Source organism: Taudactylus pleione, unplaced genomic scaffold, assembly GCF_031769625.1.
Source record: "Taudactylus pleione unplaced genomic scaffold, aTauple2 ptg000081l, whole genome shotgun sequence".
In the NCBI taxonomy this organism is placed as follows: domain Eukaryota; kingdom Metazoa; phylum Chordata; class Amphibia; order Anura; family Myobatrachidae; genus Taudactylus; species Taudactylus pleione.
Genome location: NW_028284483.1, coordinates 3784652 through 3806136, shown reverse-complemented (window position 1 = coordinate 3806136; position 21485 = coordinate 3784652). Strand labels below are relative to the sequence as shown.

General features: G+C 46.6%; 1 protein-coding gene across 1 annotated transcript in view; it reads right to left on the bottom strand.

The window, feature by feature from the left end:
* SMC6 (structural maintenance of chromosomes 6) overlaps positions 1-21485 on the bottom strand; it is a 166428-nt gene that overhangs the window by 27326 nt on the left and 117617 nt on the right. Inside the window, exons 20-25 of the mRNA XM_088468145.1 lie at positions 14266-14436; positions 12204-12341; positions 10550-10695; positions 9107-9232; positions 3036-3141; positions 1701-1853 (exon numbers count right to left, since the gene is read on the bottom strand). Coding sequence (XP_088324271.1) covers positions 1701-1853; positions 3036-3141; positions 9107-9232; positions 10550-10695; positions 12204-12341; positions 14266-14436 — 840 coding nt within the window. The remainder of the gene's footprint in view (positions 1-1700; positions 1854-3035; positions 3142-9106; positions 9233-10549; positions 10696-12203; positions 12342-14265; positions 14437-21485) is intronic.

Sequence of the window (21485 nt, the reverse complement as noted above, 5' to 3'; positions counted from 1 at the left end):
GGACGCGCATCGCCGTCGTACAGCATGCCAAACCACACACGATGTGCACGATTGATCATTTCAATCGATCTAAATCGTGCAAAAAATCTTACAGTGTATGGGCCGCCTTAGGAGGCTCCTGCAATAGTCACTGTGGTAGATAAGGTGCGCATGAAATAGAGCACCTGTGAGATATATGCTCATCAGGAGAGGTTTCTTAGATGTACAGTTACATTAATAGCAAATCACAGGACCGTACTACATTCCAAAAGCTTAGTAGTGACTGGTATAAAAGGAAACAATTTATGTATGCACCTCTTAGTGCTGATTATCTAGTGCCTAATGCAGACATCTTCATCTTTCATGAACGTGAAGACCTCTCCCACGTTACCAATCATATCTCTGTGTCCTTTCCATTACCGCAGGCGATGTGTAAGAGCAGCGAGGACGACAGCCCACAGGTAATAATCTAAAGGTGCGTATCCACTAGACGAGAAAAATGAGCGATTGAGACATTGCTACCGTTCATTAATCGTGCAGTAAAATGCCGGCAACGACCAGTGATGCGCACTCCTGCTGGTCGTTGTAGGCATCTGTCATCGCCTGGACATGCAGGCCAACCTGCCGCTATCATCAGGCTGTGCATGTTCAGGGATGAGGGAGGGTGTCTGCACTGAATGACTGATCATTCAGTGTGGGCACATTATCCACTGCACAGGATGGTGAACGATTAAACAATGTTGTAAAAAGTTGCACGAAAAGACGCTCAGCGCTACTGGGTCACATGGAGCTCCCACATTATGTGTAACGCAACTTGTAGCGTGCGGCGAATAGATGTATGTGCGCATATCTGTACATCACTATCCTGCTCTGCTGCTTAGACATCTTTTAATGAGTGTGTGGAACAGGGAGAAACATTTTACACCCCAGCCTTGTATGTAGCAAGCTTCTATTTATACCAAGAGGCTCTCACTACCAGGGCACCATATTATCCAGTTCATCCCATTGCCCTTAGTAAGGAATGGACATAAACATATGATAATTCTCTAAGGTCTGTCCCGTCTCATACACGCATGAGCAGCGGGAGCCACTGCTAAGGAGACAGGACAGACTAGTGCAGGAGAGGGGGAGCTCCCATCGGGAGGTGAGTATACAGCTGCGGTAGGTAGCAGGAGGGGGGGGGGGTCTGAGCCAGGGGAAGGGGTGGTAGAGCAGGGAACGGAGAGGGACAGCGTGTGGTGGAGGAACAGGCGGAGAGGGTGTGCGGTTCACAGTGGGGGCAGAACAAAACAGCGAACAGAGGGGGCGGGTGGAACAAAGCAGGGGGCTGGTCGGTGCCATGGTGACCTGGCATATGCCGGGTCCCTTTATTAGTCTTATAATACGTGGTAGCGGCTGTGATGGGCATGGTTAATGAGCAGGAATAAGTTCAAGTGACACCATTTTTTGACTGACTAAATACATTTCTATTATTCTTCATCAGCGTGACCAATACAGTCTGATATGCCAGAGTTACACGTACAGGTACTAAGCAATGAAATACTGTATGACGACAAGAATAAACATGTTGTAGTACGGTGAGGGGAACAGGAAAACCACTGATTCACTATCAATGATCACTAAACATATTCCCGCCAAAAATTAAACTCTTTTTTTGGTCTTTCATAATGAAGCATACCATAAAACTGGCAGGCAGGTGAAAAATCAATATGAAACATTACCATGAAGACGTCAAATTCATCCAGACACCTAAAGGGAGATTCTGCAATCGACCAAAGAGAGAGCACGAAGCAGACAGTAGAAAAAGATCGTTCCCCTCCAGAAAGAGATCTCATATCAGACAGCGCGGCCTTGTTTCCTTCTCCAGGCTGGACCTGTGGTAGAGTTACTGGAGTTTAACTGGCGCAAAGTCTAACATTACAAAAAAAGCAAAGTCAGCCATTTTGTGAGCTGAACCAATACTCATGGGAACGCAGCCTGACCATTCGCCAGGGACCTCTCTCATTCTGTACCTCAGCGACGTGGCTAGTACTTAGCTGTATTTTCCTAAATAGTGTCCACAAAATGGCTCCCTTTACTCTTATAAGCAATAAATACACTATTACATGTAAAAATATCAATCCACAAAAAAAGAAAAAGCTTTATGTTCAATTGAGAAATTAACCTCTCAATATTATTAATGATAAACAGCAGCAGCTGTAAAACATTGTTTGATATAGAGTAAGCAGGAATTACCATTATTATGCCGCACAGGGAAATAAATCTGGGCTGTAAATTAAACAATTTAGTGCTGAACCAACCATTACACTCATCATTTACTTTAATAAAGAAAAAAACCATAGAAAGCAACTGAGCTTAACAGCTAATGAAGAAATATTTTGCTAGCGTACAGTTCCCGATGGTCATAACACAGATTAGCTGCTAGCCTGTGTAAGCAGATCTGTTCTAGCTAGCTTCTTCCCATAATGGCTGACAAGCTGTTCCCTGTGCCTCAGGCTGCGAGGACCCCAAGTGGTTAATATTACCATGAAGGGTCCATTTCCCTTTACAGACACTCAGATTTCCAGTTTCAAATAGCCAGAATGTCACCTACATATACTGAAAAGGTTGTTTTATCCCCTACAAGGCTTCTCTCACTGCGCTGATCTTATTTTGGCCCTTTGCGAGCTGGTCAGACACCAATAGCAGTAATTTCTCTATGCAGAAGCCATGCTCGTACTACCATTACTACAATGTTTTTTTTTCAGACTTAGTTTTCAGAAAACAAAAAGTATTCGTTTGTTTATATCTCCTCACAAGGAGTGAAGACCTCCTACAGTGACTGCAGTGGTCTCGCTGTGAGGGCGGGGCCTAATATCACCACATCCCCAGCGGTGTCCATCAAGCCCCGTCCTCTCCCCGGCTGCTGCCTCAGCTATCAGCTCTGGGGGGACCTTTTAGGCTAGTTTAAACCCCCAATTTGGCCTACTGTGGTGCTGGGAACAGTTTATGAGCATGCTGAGGACAAGTTCACTGTTTGTAAACTATTTAGAGCCAAACGCTTATGACAGACTTACAGTTATTGAGAGCGTTTCATTCCTGTGGTCAAATGAGATTTTCCCAGAATAAGCTCTTTGAGATAGCAAGGAGTCGAAGTAAAACTTGCACCGTAAAGTAAGGTACCTGGAGAGGGATAAATAAAAAAAATAAAAAAAGGTAAAACAACAACTTCCAGTTGTGCGGCCATAAATAGGGGGCCAGTCCATTTATTTCCTCTTTATATGGAGCAGTTTTGGGGAGGGGAGTCACCCCCACACAAGCTACATTGTAACTATGGAGCCCCAATGTGGTTCAGTGACTGTGTAATTGTGACAGGTAATAGCAGAACAATGCACATATTAAAGGGATAACTTGTGACCCCCTGCCCCTCCCCATGTGGGTCTATCTTCAGTGATAACACTCAAAAAGGTTCAATCTGATCTGTTACTTCCTAGTGCAGGGAGAGTTCATTCAACCTAATATTAAGCAATATCACCTTTGAGGAGGAGCTGTATCAAGGCTTGGAGAGAGAAAAAGTACCAACCAATCAGCTCCTGTCATTTTTCAAACACACAGCCTGTACAATGAGTTAGAAGCCGATTGGTTGGTACTTTCTCTCTCTCTCCAAGGCTTGATACATCTCCCCCTATGTACAAAGGGCCTTGAGAGGAATCCAAGGTTAAGTAACGACATTTGCAATTCTCTATGCGGAGACTGCATCAGCTACATCAATTACATGAATATTGGACCATGACGAAATGTAATGTCATCCTGAAAGCTTTGTATTGTGAATGTAGATGCAGTGGTTTCATAATGCCCTTACAGTGAGGATATCCTTTGTGCTATGCGCAGGCTGACATTGCACACATTAATACAGATCAGTTCATTTACAGGTATAACCTGCACAGAATACAAAGCAGCCTCCAAAGAGGTGATAGACAGATAATGCAGACATTTCTATCCAGGTCACAGAGCGCAGATCACATAGGCAGACATTTCTATCCAGGTCACAGAGCGCAGATCACATAGGCAGACATTTCTATCCAGGTCACAGAGCGCAGAATACATACTGTAGGCAGACATTTCTATCCAGGTCACAGAGCGCAGACATTTCTATCCAGGTCGCAGAGCGCAGATTACATAGGCAGACATTACTATCCAGGTCACAGAGCGCAGATTATATAAGCAGACATTACTATCCAGGTCGCAGAGCGCAGATTACATAGGCAGACATTTCTATCCAGGTCACAGAGAGCAGATTACATAAGCAGACATTTCTATCCAGGTCACAGAGAGCAGATTACATACTGTAGGCAGACATTTCTATCCAGGTCACAGAGAGCAGATTACATAGGCAGACATTTCTATCCAGGTCACAGAGCGCAGATTACATAAGGAGACATTTCTATCCAGGTCACAGAGAGCAGATTACATACTGTAGGCAGACATTTCTATCCAGGTCACAGAGCGCAGACATTTCTATCCAGGTCGCAGAGCGCAGATTACATAGGCAGACATTACTATCCAGGTCACAGAGCGCAGATTATATAAGCAGACATTACTATCCAGGTCGCAGAGCGCAGATTACATAGGCAGACATTTCTATCCAGGTCACAGAGCGCAGATTACATAGGCAGACATTTCTATCCAGGTCACAGAGAGCAGATTACATAGGCAGACATTTCTATCCAGGTCACAGAGAGCAGATTACATAGGCAGACATTTCTATCCAGGTCACAGAGAGCAGATTACATAGGCAGATATTTCTATCCAGGTCACAGAGAGCAGATTACATAGGCAGACATTACTATCCAGGTCGCAGAGCGCAGATTACATAGGCAGACATTACTATCCAGGTCGCAGAGCGCAGATTACATAGGCAGACATTTCTATCCAGGTCACAGAGCGCAGATTACATACTGTAGGCAGACATTTCTATCCAGGTCACAGAGCGCAGATTACATAGGCAGACATTTCTATCCAGGTCACAGAGAGCAGATTACATAGGCAGACATTTCTATCCAGGTCACAGAGAGCAGATTACATAGGCAGATATTTCTATCCAGGTCACAGAGAGCAGATTACATAGGCAGATATTACTATCCAGGTCACAGAGCGCAGATTACATAGGCAGATATTTCTATCCAGGTCACAGAGAGCAGATTACATACTGTAGGCAGACATTTCTATCCAGGTCACAGAGAGCAGATTACATAGGCAGACATTTCTATCCAGGTCACAGAGCGCAGATTACATAAGGAGACATTTCTATCCAGGTCACAGAGAGCAGATTACATAGGCAGACATTTCTATCCAGATCACAGATTACATAGGCAGACATTTCTATCCAGATCACAGATTACATAGGCAGACATTTCTATCCAGATCACAGATTACATAGGCAGACATTTCTATCCAGATCACAGATTACATAGGCAGACATTTCTATCCAGATCACAGATTACATAGGCAGACATTTCTATCCAGATCACAGATTACATAGGCAGACATTTCTATCCAGATCACAGATTACATAGGCAGACATTTCTATCCAGATCACAGATTACATAGGCAGACATTTCTATCCAGATCACAGGTTACATATGCAGACAAAGAGGCAGATAAGAGAAATTCATTTTCGAGGTTTTTAAAAAGATTTTTCACCGTCAAGACATGATAAGCAACAAATGAATTCCCGGCTGGATATGGTGAAATGTGGGAGTTGGTAACCGGACTATAGATCTACATGGTCGACAATGTCTAGATAGACACCAGATGTTAGATGGTTAGATGTTAGGCAGACAATAGGTCGACAGGAACAAAAAAAAATAAAAAAATCGACAAATTCAAAATGTTGACACACAAATGGTTGACTTTTTGTAAGCACTAAAAGGGACAGGTAGGGTCAGGCACCAGGAGGGAGGGTTAGAGTTAAGCACTAAAAGGGACGATTAGGGTCAAGCACCTGCCTCGGCGGTTAGGGTCAGGCACCAGGGGGGAGGGTTAGAGTTAGGCACTAGAAGGGACAGTTAAGTTCAGTCACCTACCCCAGCGGTTAGGCACCAAGGGGAGGCTTAGGGGTGAAGATTAGGGTTAGGGGGAGACAAAATATAAAAAATTGTGGGTCGATGCTTTCTCTATCGACCTTTTGTATCTGGCAGCCTATTCCGTGTTGACCTTTTGTCCCTGTCGACATATTGTCTGTCTAACATCTGGTGTCTATCTAGACATTGTTGACCTTTTCATGTAGATCTATTATATCACACCCAAGAGAATTGCTGTCCCCATCTGGGAAGATGTTGAACAAGGCACATATATAAATATAATGTATATTGTTGATTGCTGACTTGGTAAAATACTTTTATCTATACAAAGTAAAATCAACTTCTCTCTATAGGCTCAACTAATGCTCACGAGACTGCAGACTATCAATTAAATAGTAAGCTCAAATATCTGTACATCCCATAAACTTCTGGAGATATTTTTCTAGCTTACAGAAGGACCATCCAAGCTCCCTGTGTAGGCAACAGCAACACTCAAAGGTGCAATTCAACTGCATATGATGTACTGCTATTGGGTGCATGGTCAGGGGCGCCGAGAGGGGGCGGTGGTAGCAGGTACTAATTACCTGGGCCTGTTAGAGGGGACCAGTACGGGTCAGCTGTAAAGGAGAACACTGACCCCTTTGTGGCCACCGGCGCCTCCTGTACAGTGTGCGGCACCATAAACAAATAATTATTTTTTAAGAGATGCAGTGATTACGCCCTCCTCAGTACCAGGGCCTGCTCTCTACGTGCCCTGTGCATGGTAAAATGTGTGATATTAGCAAGGAGAACTTAGTTTAATAAGTTGATACTACATTCTGCAAGAGTACCGGGTCTGTGACTCTTACAGCCATGGGGGACAAGAGAATTAATGCTGACATAACTATATATATATATATATATATATATTTTTTTATTCCTGCACGGGTTCAACAGTATATTATGCAGCCTGAGTAAGACTATAATCTGCTATTTTTTTTTTTGAGAAGAAAATCCAGAGACAGTAATTATGATTATATATTCCCTAGAGCAGAGGTGGCCAGCCTGCGACTCCTTTGTTTCTAAAATGCGGCTTCTCCCCACTGGATACTAAAGAAGCCTCTGATCACTTCAGAGGTCAGCGTTCCCAGTGATGCATTGCGCGGGTGACGTCAGAGGTCTGCTAGATCTAGTTAGATCCAGTCAAAGCAAAGAAGCGTCAGCCAGAGCCGGCGCGGTCAGGTAAGTACTGGGCTGGGGGCACTACTTTAGGGGGCACAAATACAGGGGACACTGCTTAAGAAGCACTACTTTTTGGGGCACAAAGACAGGGGTCATTACTTAAGGAGCACAAATGCAGGAGGCACTGCTTAAGGGGCACTACTTTAGGCGGCACAAATACAAGGGGCACTGCATAAAGGGCACAAATACAGGGCCAAAACTACAAGGGGCACTGTATAAGAGGCACAAATACTGGGGGCATTGCATAATGGGCACAACTATAGGGGGCATTGCGAAGGGACACAACTACTGGGTGGTATTGCATAATGGGCACAGCTACAGGGGGCATTGCAGAAGGGACAACTACTGGGGGAACAGCATAATGGGCACTGTCTTTCTCAATGTATTTATGTGGATCTGGCTTGTTTCTGTGTATTTTATGTGGATCTGGCTTGTTTCTGTGTATTTTATGTGGATCTGGCAAGTTTCTGTGTATTTTATGTGGATCTGGCTAGTTTCTGTGTATTTTATGTGGATCTGGCTAGTTTCTGTGTATTTTATGTGGATCTGGCTTGTTTCTGTGTATTTTATGTGGATCTGGCTTGTTTCTGTGTATTTTATGTGGATCTGGCTTGTTTCTGTGTATTTTATGTGGATCTGGCTTGTTTCTGTGTATTTTATGTGGATCTGGCTTGTTTCTGTGTATTTTATGTGGATCTGGCTTGTTTCTGTGTATTTTATGTGGATCTGGCTTGTTTCTGTGTATTTTATGTGAACGTGGCTAAGTCAATATTTCCTATATTGCTCTGGCTTTTACTTTCACTTCAACAGTGGAAGAATTCTATTGGGTAGTTTATGTAAATTGTGTATTTGCAATGTCCTGGGCTCGCCGCCAGAGTGACTAAAAACGGGGGCGTGACACAAGGTCATGCTCCTGCGATTGTCATACCAAAAGCGTGCCCACAAAAATGGGGCGTGGCCTTATGACAGCCTTTGGCGCGCGCATGTGATCGGCTCTTCAACTTGACCACAGATATTTTTGGGCTCTGACTGGTTGGCCACCCCTGCCCTAGAGGTTACTGGAATATGTAACACATCAGACAGAAGGAAGCCGTCTTTGTGGGGGCATTCCTCATTTCATCAGTTAAAATTGAACTTAACTTTTATATGTCACCAAAAACTCCCCTACGGGAGACAGACTAATAACATAACTGTGCAACTCAACAATGGTCACTCAATAGCCCATTCTATACAGCACGATCCCGTCTATGTCGGCAGTATGTATCGTTACATGTTGCATGTAACAGCGCCAAGTCGTTCATTGCAGCGTTCCATCTGCTGGGCAGAACAGCAGATAGGGCGATGCGATGAACATCTGTCATTAGCGACGGATCGGATGTACACACACTACGATGTGTAGGATATATCATTTGGATCCACGTCGGAATGATATATCATACGATACAGATATGTCCACTTGTATCTTTGTCGCTTGTGCAGCAAATCGCAACACGTATGGTGAGTCACGCGTCCGCAAACAAGTGCGAACGCAGCGTGCAGCATGGCAAAAAGCATGGTGCGATGCGTGCGTTTGCAGCGCAAGCGGCAAAGATGTATATCGTATATTGTCTACCCAGATTGAGAATTATAATAAATTGATTTTAATAAATAAGGGAAAACAAGAAGAGGTTTATTAGAGCACTAGAAAGTTTTATTATATTTTGTATTTATTTCTACCCCCTTTAATAAAAATGATATTACTAAGCCTTCTGAGCATCACACGTTTTGGGACATGTGTACAGTATAAGCTCTAACACTCATATACAGAATGTCAAATTTAGCAGATGTAAAATGAGAAATCCTACCTCCGAAACTGCTGGTAAGTCCTGTATCGCAGCGTCATTATATCATCTAACATTTTCACAAACATCTTCAGATTCTTCACTTTACTTTCCATATCGTGGTAGTTCTCTTTTGCGGCGTGGTATTCCCTGTAACACAGATCAACACAAACTGGTGCTCATATTAAATAAAGACAGACAAGAAGCATAGGGCTCACTGAAGCCTGGCAGCGACAGATGATCTAACTTCACAATCCATCCACTCATTAAGTGATGCAGGTATTTGCTGCCCACCAACACAACAGTCAGCAAGTGTCACATATCCAAAGCAGCTCTCCAACTATGTAATCACCATCACATTGTGCAGAGTATGCCGTGTCACACTAATTGAAAGGGACACGGTACAAGGGTCTAATTACCCTGGAAACTGAGAGATACTGCTATTTGTTCACCGGAAGGCAGCGTTACAGCAGTGACAGATCCTGAGAGCAGTACTGAACAAGGAAGACATATAAAGCCATCATTAGAATACTCAGGGGAATCAGAAAATAGTACACTCATTGCAAAAGCATATCAGGTGTGTCTTCTGGGGGGAGGGGGCGGGTGTCACACATAATAGCAAAAATCGCCATATATATGAACTTTACTGTGTATTTAAAACTTAATTTCACAGCAATGCAGAACTTTTACTAAGCGACAAGATTCGCGGCCTGCATGGAAGAGCAGTAATGCTTCACGCTGCCTCTTGTGTCTTTTTCTTCAGCCAAGAACCAGGTTGTGTGTTCAACCGCTCATCTGAAGGCAAATATCAATACTGATCAAAGCAAGTGGGCTCTTACTACCTCAGAGTCAGGGTTAATTCTTGCTTCAGCCGGTGGGTGAATCACTATATTATTATACGTTATCTAAAGTGGAATTAAGCACTGTAACCACGCTGGTGTACAATATATACTTTCCATAAGTCACACAGTATGTGGGAGCAACTGACATACGGACAGTTTTTAGGTTTTATAGTAAATCACAAATTTACTGTATACCAACAATGCTACAATGTAAAGCTTGGACAGCCTGAGTAAATGAAAACATAATCAAACGTAATCAAGTTATTTGAGACGCAGGGAAGCCATCTCTTCATCCATGAACACTTAAAAATAAAAAAATAAATGAAAAAATGTGACATCAGGGGGTGTGGCCAGGTTCAAGACTTCACACAGAAAATGGAGGAGGCATTTAGCAATATTCAAATATATAATGGTCGCTAGGAAAAGGAATACAATAAGTCTCCTTTACAAGATTTGCTGACATAAACAGCCAACAGACATGAAACAGCCGACGTCTCCTATTCAGAAGTCACTGCGGTAACGTCGGACAATGTTTTACATGCTATATGGTTGTCTGGAAGTGGGTCAAGACGCTACTCTTATGCCTGTACCCATCAGTAAAACAGAGAGCGGAGCCAGAACCTACTTCATTATTTCCTCTCTGTTTCCGTGAAGATCCTCTTCTGAGTTTATCTTTTGTCGCAGACGGTTAATTTCAGTATCCAGACTTTTAGCCGTTCGGGTAACTTCAATCCGCTCGGGAGAAATCTGCTTTGCCTGAGAGATTTTTCCCTGTACCAATATAAAGAGGGAACCCATTAAAACACCCTGCAATATATTCCCTTTTTATCTCCTGACAATTAGCTTATGTCAGGCTCTGCCAATCTCACACGCTACAGGCTTTCAGCCTTCACAATTTCTGTATTAAATGTAAACTATGGCTGAATCCATTGTAAGATTAATTAAAGGACTGGTAAGCACCAAATTTGTATATGTTGTATATATTTCATTGTGCCACAAGCGCACTCTCTCTAAAGCCGGCCACACGTCATATGGCCGAGTTGGTGGAAATCCAGTCACCGAATGCGAAGGCCAGGAAGCTAGATCAGTGGTTCTCAGCTTCAATTCCCAAGTTTTCCCAACAGGTCATGTTTTCAGGATTTCTGTCTGTGGAAAGCAGGTGGGATAATTGCTGACCCAGCAAAAAAGCTTAACTCACCTGTGCATGATAATAGAAATCCAGAAAACATGACCTGGTCTTGTTAATTGAGAACCAATGAGCTATAGCACATCTGATGTCACCGGGGCCTGTTAATGTGGTTAGTAGATGACCCCTCACCATGGTTGGATTAAGCCTTCGGGTTGGCACAGGGGCACTAGGGGCCCTCCCCTCTGGCTGTGCCCACGGTGTGCGTCTTTCCCCCACACTTCCCCGAGGAAGCAGCGCAGGTCCTAATTCCAGTCCTGCAGCGGGGCAGACTGCGGGGCAGACTGCGGAGCCTCCTCTCAGGCAGCTCGGGAATTAGTTCTGCTCATCTCCAGCCTCCGCTGCCAGCAGTAGCTCTCCCAGCAGCAAAATGGCAACTGTTGCTTGCTGCTGCTGGCGGCGCGAACTGGAGACTAGAAAAATTGTCCCTGGGCAGCAGCACCAGAGCAGGGTCGTAACAGCTCTGGCCAGGGGGGATGCCCGATAGAGGTGGGACCGGGGTTACTCAACCCCTGTGTCAGCCTTTGCCCCACGGATAACGGATTCTTCACTTGATAATCGAGCACTGCCAGTTTTCAGGCTACACGGGCAGAGGTATGGGACAGAATGCCTTATATTGCAGTGTGTATTACCAGCAGAACTTTGACTGTTTATTTCTTTGTTCCTACCTCTTGCATGCCCAAAATCAAATGGCTTCTTCTTCCAAGCCCTCCCCTTTGTGAGAGTGTTTGTTCAGTTAACACCTTCCCTCCTGAACTGTGTGGCTGTCCCTAAAACTCACCAGTAATTCACAATGCAAAAAACATTGTCACAAAATAATGATTAAAGGCTGTATATAAAGCAATACGTATCTACCTAAGAACTCCCATTTTGTTTTGAATATACAGGTTTATTTTTGTTTCCCTCATGCTGGGTTCACACTGGCTGATACATCGGCCATTCACTCAAACGGCCGATATATATCGTGTGCGCATCGGCAGGCTTGTACCAGGAATAGGTCTGTGAACGACAACGTTCACCGACATCGCGTCGGCTGTGCTGCACAGCCGATGTATTGGTGCATAGTGCTGTGTGTATGGGCCAGTCAGATTACCTCTAGGTCTTTTTCTTTGGTTGCCAATTCCAGCTTGTGCTTCTGGATTTCCCCTAAATGCTGCCTCAGCTTTTCGTCGTAGTGCTTTTTATGATGTTTACAATTTTCCACTTCTTGGTCCACTTTTTGGAGATTTTCCTGCAACAGGAGACAGAATAGGTTACATCATCCTGTACAGCTGGTCAGTAAGAAATGTACACTATTTTACATTGAGAGAACCATTTACATAAACATCAGTAATTTAGTGGAAGGAAGCTAGCCAGCTGCTGTGGAACTACAAATCCCAGCTTCCGTTGCAGTTTTACAACAGCTGGAGAAGCTGCAGTGAAGCAGCTGATCCAGAACAGCACCTTGTAGATGGGCTCATAGGTGGTATTGGTATAAAACCGCACACACTACAATACTGACAGAATAAATTCTATTCATCATGTGAGGGGAACAGAGCTCCCAGCTTTTGCTTGATTATCACTAGCCTGATTGCTTTCCAAATGAAATTATTACCAGAATTAGAACGGTTTAGGGCTTACGTTTACGATTGGAAAGAAAAACTCTTACAAGTAGCTTATGCTGTGTCCATCTCAATGTGTAAATTAGGGATGAATATTGATGGTTTGCCACTGAGGGTCAATAGTTTTGCCATCAATGGCGAAGATCAGATATCAATGGCAGAGCAGGGGGCAAGGTTTTTTTTTTTTTTGTAATTCTTGCACTGTCCCTTGCATTATTGACAAGGAGCGACGCACCCCACTTTTTTATTGGCCCACCAAGAGTCGCCTCCATCCACCTTCATCGATGGGTTCCTGTTATCGATGTAAACCACCAATGGCACAATTGATAGAGACCAGTCAATGGCCATGTCTTGTGTAAATATGTACAAAAAAAATAAAGTTACAGTGGCTTACAATTCAGTCTCTTCTCTGTATACACCCTGTCTATGATAAAGAACTTAGCACTCTTTGGCATTCCTCTGCTATGGAGCCGATATATGTTTTCTGTGAAGGGACGGGTGATTGTGTTCAGTCATGGGGACTTTCAGATCTATATCTCTCCAAGTTCTAACAGGGTGCCCTGGTTTACAGGAAAACAAGCTCAGCTCAATGAGGCTAAGTAATAGTCACAGTGACTACAAGTAACAGGGATGATGGGAGGAGGCTATGTGAGCCATATATAGACCAACATAATGAGCCAACCAATTGGACTTAAGCTTGGGGGTTCAGTACTACAAAACACTGAAGATGTGGGCGGAATCTTGGTGTTGTCCTGGATTGTGGCTAAACACTTATACATCAGTTATCAGCCACAATCAAATCCTCATTCTTTCATCTGAGGAACATATCAAGCACTAAATTCCCTCAGAAGATCTGCCTAAAGTCATACATGCATTTATAGCATCACGATTAGACGATTGCAACGCCCTCTACCAAGAAAAAGAAATGCACAGCTTGCAGCTGGTATAAAATGCAGCTGCCAGGTTATTAACCAACCAGCCACCTACTCCCTTCACTGGCTGCTTGTAAGATGGAGAATATTTTAAGATTGGCTTACTGACATTTACAGCCCTACATGACCATGGCCCAAGGGGCCTGAAGCAGCCTCTGATCCTTACTGTCCCACTCGATTACTGCGATCTGTAGATGAAGGACTATTAGCAGGATCTAGAATCTCCCTGAATTAATTTGAGAGTTGAGCTTTTAGCTTTGTAGTCCTGACTATGGAATGATCTTCCCTACACATTTCAAGAGGCCTCCACTCTAGAACCCTTCAAAAACTGGCTAAAGACTTAGATGATTGCTCACGCATTTCACTAATGTCCCCTTTAAAGAGGCGGCTGCATTTCCTATCTACCTGTTTCTACCTACCTTGGAAGGGAAGCTACCCATTGTAATGCTTACCATGGAGGTTTCACGAGGAAACAATGTTAATCTATTATGGATTTGACGTTATCTGATCTTTTCAAGTATAATTAAGTGTATGGTTGTACTGTGTACATCTGACTATGACGCATCATTTGAAGCTCTGCCCAGACTACAATGTGAATACACTGCGAGCTGGAATAACAGACCTTCACTGGCTCCGCAACATCAGCCACCGAATTGATTTTCATTCTTATATCCTCGTATTGCTGCTCAGATATCATAAGCAAGGATTTCTGTTCATCAAAGTGTGTCTTTGTCCTCTCCACCTCATGTCTAACAAGCTCCATCTTTCTCTTGTTATCTTGAACTTCACCCTCCTATTACAGGGAAGAAATAAATATAAACATGTTAGAAAACAAAGATAATAATACAAATCTCACAGTGTATCAGCCCGACATCTGTGCTCCGCCCCCGGCGGAGGAGATATTTCCCTGTTCCTTCCATAGGAAGGAACACAGGAAATGTCTGTCTGTCGGCCGCGGCTGGGCATACACAGCCCGATGCGGCCGACAGTTTACCGGGTAAATATCGCATCGGACGGGCATGCTGGACAATCCCTCGGTCGCCCGCACACAAGCTACAATTATTGGGGCGATCCGCCGATATATCAGGCGGATCGCCCCGATAATTGTAGCATGTATGGCCAGCATAAGTTACTACAGAAAACATGTGCAGTTTTAAGACATTTCATGGCAAATAATACATAAAATTAACGGGGGAGAATGAATGAACATGTATTAGCTATAACTGCTTGAAAAAATTAGAGATATGTTAAGAACTTACCTTTATCTCTCTCTCTACAAAGTCCATAGGGAGACCTTGGGTATAGGTGATGTAGAGTCATCTGGGAACCTTAAGCAGTAAATTTTTCTCCCATGATGCACTTGAGTCTCCCTCTATACCCCACCCCCGGGAGTGAGGCACCTCAGTTTCGTAGCAAGCCAAAGGAGGATAAAAGTGAGAGAACAAAGTCTGTAACACACTAGAATCACATTCTCACACAGAAGGAGACGTAAAACGGGTGACCAGAGCAGAGCCCATCTGAAGCACAGGTGCGTCAGGGTGGGTGCCCTGTGGACCCTATGGACTTCGTAGAAAGAGAGAACAAAGGTAAGTTCTTACCATATCTCTCATTTTCTACTTCAGGTTCCGTAGGGAGACCCTGGGGATGTCCCAATGCAGTACCTTCAAGGGGGGGGGGGACGCTCCTGCTCAGAGAGGAGAATCCGCCGCCCGAAAGAAGGATCCTGAGAGGCAAAGCTATCAAAAGTATAATACCTCAAACAAATCTGGACAAAAGACCACGTGGCCACCTTACAAAGCTGAACAGCCAAGGCGCCATGGTGAGCTGCCCACGAAGGACCCACAGACCGAGTAGAATGAGCAGTAACAGAGGGCGGCACTGGAAGGCCTTCATGAGTGTAAGTCTCAGATATAGTCATGCGAATCCATCTGGCCGGCCAACCTATCTTGTGGAAACCATAAAGGACAAACAAGGAGTCAGACTTTCGAAGGGAAGTGGAACGGTCCACTTAAATCCTGAGGGCACGCACCACATCCAAAGAGGCCTCACCTGCTGAGAGGTCAGGGGAATTAAAGGCCGGCACAATGATTTCCTCATTAATGTGGAAACTAGAGACCACCTTAGGAAGGAAACCAGGACGAATCCGAAGCACCGCCCTGTCCTGGTGGAAAACTAGGAAAGTGAACGACGAGAGAGTCCCCAAATCTGACACTCTTCTGCAGATGCAATAGCCAGAAGAAAAAATTACTTAGCAGTAAGCCATTTGAAATCCACCAAGTCTAGGGTTTCAAATGGAGGACCCTGGAGGGCCCTAAGAACCACAGCCAAATCTCAAGGTGCCTCAGGAGGGACAAAGGGAGGCTGAATGCGAAGGACCCCCTGTAGGAAAGTGCGGATATCAGGAAGAGGAGCGACCCTTCGCTGGAACCACACTGAAACGGCAGAGACATGCAGTGAAGCAAGGCGGAGACCAAGGTCCAAACCCACCTGCAGGAAAGCCAAAACTCTGGTTATGAAAGCCAAAACTCTGGTTAACCTAAACACTTGGGGGTCGTAACTTCTGGGACGACACCATTCAAAATAGGTATCCCACACCATGTGGTAAATCCTGGCAGGTTTCCTTGCTCTGAGCATAGTGTTAACCACAGAGCCAGAAAAACCCTTGGACCTTAGGAGGGCAGTCTCAAGAGCCACGCCGTCAAAGACAGCTGACCCAGATCCAGGTAAAGGCAAGGACCTTGAGACAACAGGTCCGGACGTTGAGGCAACAGCAACGGAGTGTCGATGGAGAGACTCTGAAGATCTGAGTACCAGTGATGTCTGGGCAATGCTGGAGCCACCAGGAGGACAGTTCCTCCTTCTTGTCTGAAATTCCGAAGTACTCGAGGAAGAAGGGAGATTGGAGGGAAGCGATACACAAACTGGAAGGTCCACTTGACTGACAGAGCGTTCACCAAGAGAGCCTTGGCATCCCCTGTCCTGGACCCGTACAGCTGCAGTTTGTGATTCTGTCGAGAGGCCATGAGGTCCACGTTCGGAAGGCCCCACCTGTCCACTAGGAGCTGAAACACTTCTTGGTGAAGAGACCATTCCCCGGGATGCACGTCGTGACGGCTGAGGAAGTCCGCTTAGAACTCCTGGAATGAACACCGGCTATATGGCTGGTTGATGGCCTTCCGCACATGTCAGGATGCAAGACTCCTCTGACATAGCCGCCGGACTTAAGAGTCGCTCCTTGTTCGTTTATGTTGTGGCGTTGCCTGACTGAACTTTCACGGGTAGTCTGTGAAGTATGAGTCAGCTTGTTGCAGGGCCCTGAAGACTGCTCTAGGTTCCAATATGTGGATTGGCAAAGCAGACTCCTCTGCTGTCCACCATCCCCGGAAATAGTGTGTACCTGTCACTGCGCACCAACCCTGTAGACTGGCGTCCTTCGTCAGAAGGACCCAGTCCGGAATCCAGAAGGGGCACCCCCTGGGGAGGTGGACCAACTGGAGCCACCAAGACAGAGACAGATGCACCTCCGGAGAGCGCACCATCGTTTGTGACCTTATCTGATGGGGTAATCCATCACATCTGGAGAGGATTAATTTCTGCAGAAGCCGGGAATTAAACTGGGCATATTCCACCATGTCAAACGTCGACACCATGGATCCCAGTAACTGCACTGCTGAGTGTATCAACACTCGGCAACTGTGGAGGCATCTGCGTACCTGCGTCTGCAAAGTGGAGATCTTGTCTGCTGTCAGAAAAATCCTTTGCTGTTGGGAATCCAACAGAGCCCCCAGATGGATCATCCTTTGAGACGGGATCAGGGAGGACTTCTTCCAATTGTTCAAGCACCCGTGCATCCGCAGCACAGATATTGCCAGCTGCAGGTGGTGGTGAAGTCCTTCTGGAGACCCTGCTAACAGTAAGAGGTCATCCAGGTATGGTAACAGGTGGGCCCCCTGCAGACACATATGGGCTGCCATAACCGCCATAATTTTTGTAAACACCCGAGGTGCAATAGAGGCGCCAAACGGCAGAGCCCGAAACTCGAAATGCTGTTGTGACACAGCAAACCTAAGAAAATGCTGGTGAGCTGAAGCAATCGGGATATGCAGGTAGGCATCCTGAATATCCAGCGACACCATAAAATCCCCAGGTTCCATAGCCAGTATGATCGAGCGTACGGTTTCCATCCTGAACCGAAGCACCCTGAGGAATTTGTTCAGGGACTTGAGACTGAGGATAGGTCGGTGGGATTCGTTCGGTTTTCGAACCAGAAAAAGACTGGAACAATAACCGTCCCCCTCTTGGTTTACGGAACCGGTACAATAACTTCTGCCTGAAGCAAGGACTGTACTGCCTCCTGAATAGCCAAAGCCTTGTCGGACAGGAGGCCTGTGCAGAAGAACTGATGGGGAGGCCGACTGCAGAGGGAGAGGGCGTACCCCTGAGAGACCACTTCTCTCACCCAGGTGTCTGTAGTAGTCTGACACAAGTTTTGGGCGAACTGAATAAGTCGGCCTCCCACCCTGGGATCTCCCAGGGAGAGGCCCGCCCCGTCAGGCACGTCTCGTACTCCAAGCCTGTTTCTAGGGCTTGGTAGATTTTTTGAGGAGGTTGACTGCCTAGGAAAGGACTGAGTTGGAAACTTACCTGGGGCCCCCTGCGGGAGCAGGAGCAGAAGGCAGACAAGCCGTCCCTGGTGGTTTAGTGGAAGCGCAGGACTCAGTGCCTGGCTCCACTTGCTGTAATCCAAGGGAGTCGCTAGCCCTGGGGTAAAAGGACCGCGTCTCGGCGTGTCACCACCGTGGTGACACACCACTTACCTCTTGAATCCCTGTAGCGTGTGGCCGCAGTTCAGGGATCCTCCGGGGTCTCTGCTAGCCAAAATCCCAGCATCAATACCGGCGTCGGCGGGGTGACAGAGCGGCAGCGCGAAGACTTCCCCTGGACTGTCCGTTCTAGAAGAAATTATCTTTTCAAATAAAAAAAATCTTCATATATAATAAATATATATATAAATAGAGAGAGAGAGAGAGAGAGAGAGAGAGAGAGAGAGAGAGAGCGAGCGAGCGAGCGAGACCGAGACCCAAGTGCATCCTGGGAGAAAAATTTACTGCGTAAGGTGCCCGGATGACTCTGCATCACCTATACCCAAGGTCTCCCTGTGGGAGGCTATGGACCCAGAAGTAGAAAAGCTTGTTTTGGGATGACCTTAAGAAAAATGTACATAAGGAAATCTGAATAATTAATAGGTTCTACTTGCCCTGGAGGCAACTAAGACCCTCATCCACTGACTGGTCATCTCCAGTTTAAACTATTGTAACATCCTCTTATCTGGCCTCCCTGACTCCCACCTCTCTCCACTCCAATCTGTTCTCAATGCTGCTGCTCCTCTCATCTACCTCTCCAAACTTTCTACATCTGCCTCCCCTCTCCTACAAGCCCTACACAGGCTCCCCCTTCCCCTTCAGTACCCAATTCAAGGTTCTTACACTCGCTTACAAAGCCCTCACCCAATTCCTCTGAGAGAATTGGGAGGGAGAGGTGGGAGGAAGAGGGAGAGGTGAGAGAATTGGGAGAGGTGAGAGAATTGGGAGGAAGAGGGAGAGGTGAGAGAATTGGGAGGAAGAGGGAGAGGTGAGAGAATTGGGAGGAAGAGGGGGAGGTGAGAGAATATGGAGGAAGAGGGGGAGGTGAGAGAATTGGGAGGAAGAGGGAGAGGTGAGAGAATTGGGAGGAAGAGGGGGAGGTGAGAGAATTGGGAGGAAGAGGGGGAGGTGAGAGAATTGGGAGGAAGAGGGAGAGGTGAGAGAATTGGGAGGAAGAGGGGGAGGTGAGAGAGTTGGGAGGAAGAGGGGGAGTGAGATAGTTGGGAGGAAGAGGGGGAGTGAGATAGTTGGCAGGAAGAGGGAGGAAGAGAGAGAATTGGGAGGAAGAGGGAGGGGTGAGATAGTTGGGAGGAAGAGGGGAGGTGAGATAGTTGGGAGGAAGAGGGGGGGTGAGATAGTTGGGAGGAAGAGGGGAGGTGAGATAGTTGGGAGGAAGAGGGGGAGGTGAGATAGTTGGGAGGAAGAGAGAGAATTGGGAGGAAGAGAGAGAATTGGGAGGAAGAGGGAGGGGTGAGATAGTTGGGAGGAAGAGGGGAGGTGAGATAGTTGGGAGGAAGAGGGGGAGGTGAGATAGTTGGCAGGAAGAGGGAGAGGTGAGAGAATTGGGAGGAAGAGGGGGAGGTGAGATAGTTGGGAGGTGAGAGAGATGGGAGGAAGAGGGGGAGGAGAGAGATGGGAGGAAGAGGGGGAGGTGAGAGATGTGAGGAAGAGGGGGAGGTGAGAGATGTGAGGAAGAGGGGGAGGTGAGAATTGGGAGGAAGAGGGAGAAGTGAGAGAATTGGGAGGAAGAGGGAGAGGTGAGAGTTGGGAGGAAGAGGGAGAGGTGAGAGAATTGGGAGGAAGAGGGGGAGGTGAGATAGTTGGGAGGAAGACGGAGAGGTGAGAGAGATGGGAGGAAGAGGGGGAGGAGAGAGATGGGAGGAAGAGGGGGAGGTGAGAGTTGGGAGGGAGAGGTGAGAGAATTGGGAGGAAGAGGGAGAGGTGAGAGAATTGGGAGGAAGAGGGAGAGGTGAGAGATGTGAGGAAGAGGGGGAGGTGAGAGATGTGAGGAAGAGGGGGAGGTGAGAGATGTGAGGAAGAGGGGGAGGTGAGAGATGTGAGGAAGAGGGGGAGGTGAGAATTGGGAGGAAGAGGGAGAGGTGAGAGAATTGGGAGGAAGAGGGGGAGGTGAGATAGTTGGGAGGTGAGAGAGATGTGAGGAAGAACGGGAGGTGAGAGAATTGGGAGGAAGAGGGAGAGGTGAGAGAATTGGGAGGAAGAGGGGGAGGTGAGATAGCTGGGAGGAAGAGGGGGAGGTGAGAGAGATGGGAGGAAGAGGGGGAGGTGAGAGTTGGGAGGGAGAGGTGAGAGAATTGGGAGGAAGAGGGATAGGTGAGAGAATTGGGAGGAAGAGGGAGAGGTGAGAGAATTGGGAGGAAGAGGGAGAGGTGAGAGAATTGGGAGAAAGAGGGGGAGGTGAGAGAATTGGGAGGAAGAGGGGGAGGTGAGAGAATTGGGAGGAAGAGGGGGAGGTGAGAGAATCGGGAGGAAGACGTAGAGGTGAGAGAGATGTGAGGAAGAGGGGGAGGAGAGAGATGGGAGGAAGAGGGGGAGGTGAGATAGTTGGGAGGAAGAGGGGGAGGTGAGATAGTTGGGAGGAAGAGGGGGAGGTGAGAGAGATGTGAGGAAGAGGGGGAGGTGAGAGAGATGTGAGGAAGAGGGGGAGGTGAGAGAATTGGGAGGAAGAGGGAGAGGTGAGAGAATTGGGAGGAAGAGGGAGAGGTGAGAGAATTGGGAGTAAGAGGGGGAGGTGAGATAGCTGGGAGGAAGAGGGGGAGGTGAGAGAGATGGGAGGAAGAGGGGGAGGTGAAAGAGATGGGAGGAAGAGGGGGAGGTGAAAGAGATGGGAGGAAGAGGGGGAGGTGAGAGTTGGGAGGAAGAGGGAGAGGTGAGAGAGATGGGAGGAAGAGGGGGAGGTGAGATAGTTGGGAGGAAGAGGGGGAGGTGAGATAGTTGGGAGGAAGAGGGGGAGGTGAGATAGTTGGGAGGAAGAGGGGGAGGTGAGATAGTTGGGAGGAAGAGGGGGAGGTGAGATAGTTGGGAGGAAGAGGGGGAGGTGAGATAGTTGGGAGGAAGAGGGGGAGGTGAGATAGTTGGGAGGAAGAGAGAGAATTGGGAGGAAGAGGTGAGATAGTTGGGAGGAAGAGGGGAGGTGAGATAGTTGGGAGGAAGAGGGGGAGGTGAGATAGTTGGGAGGAAG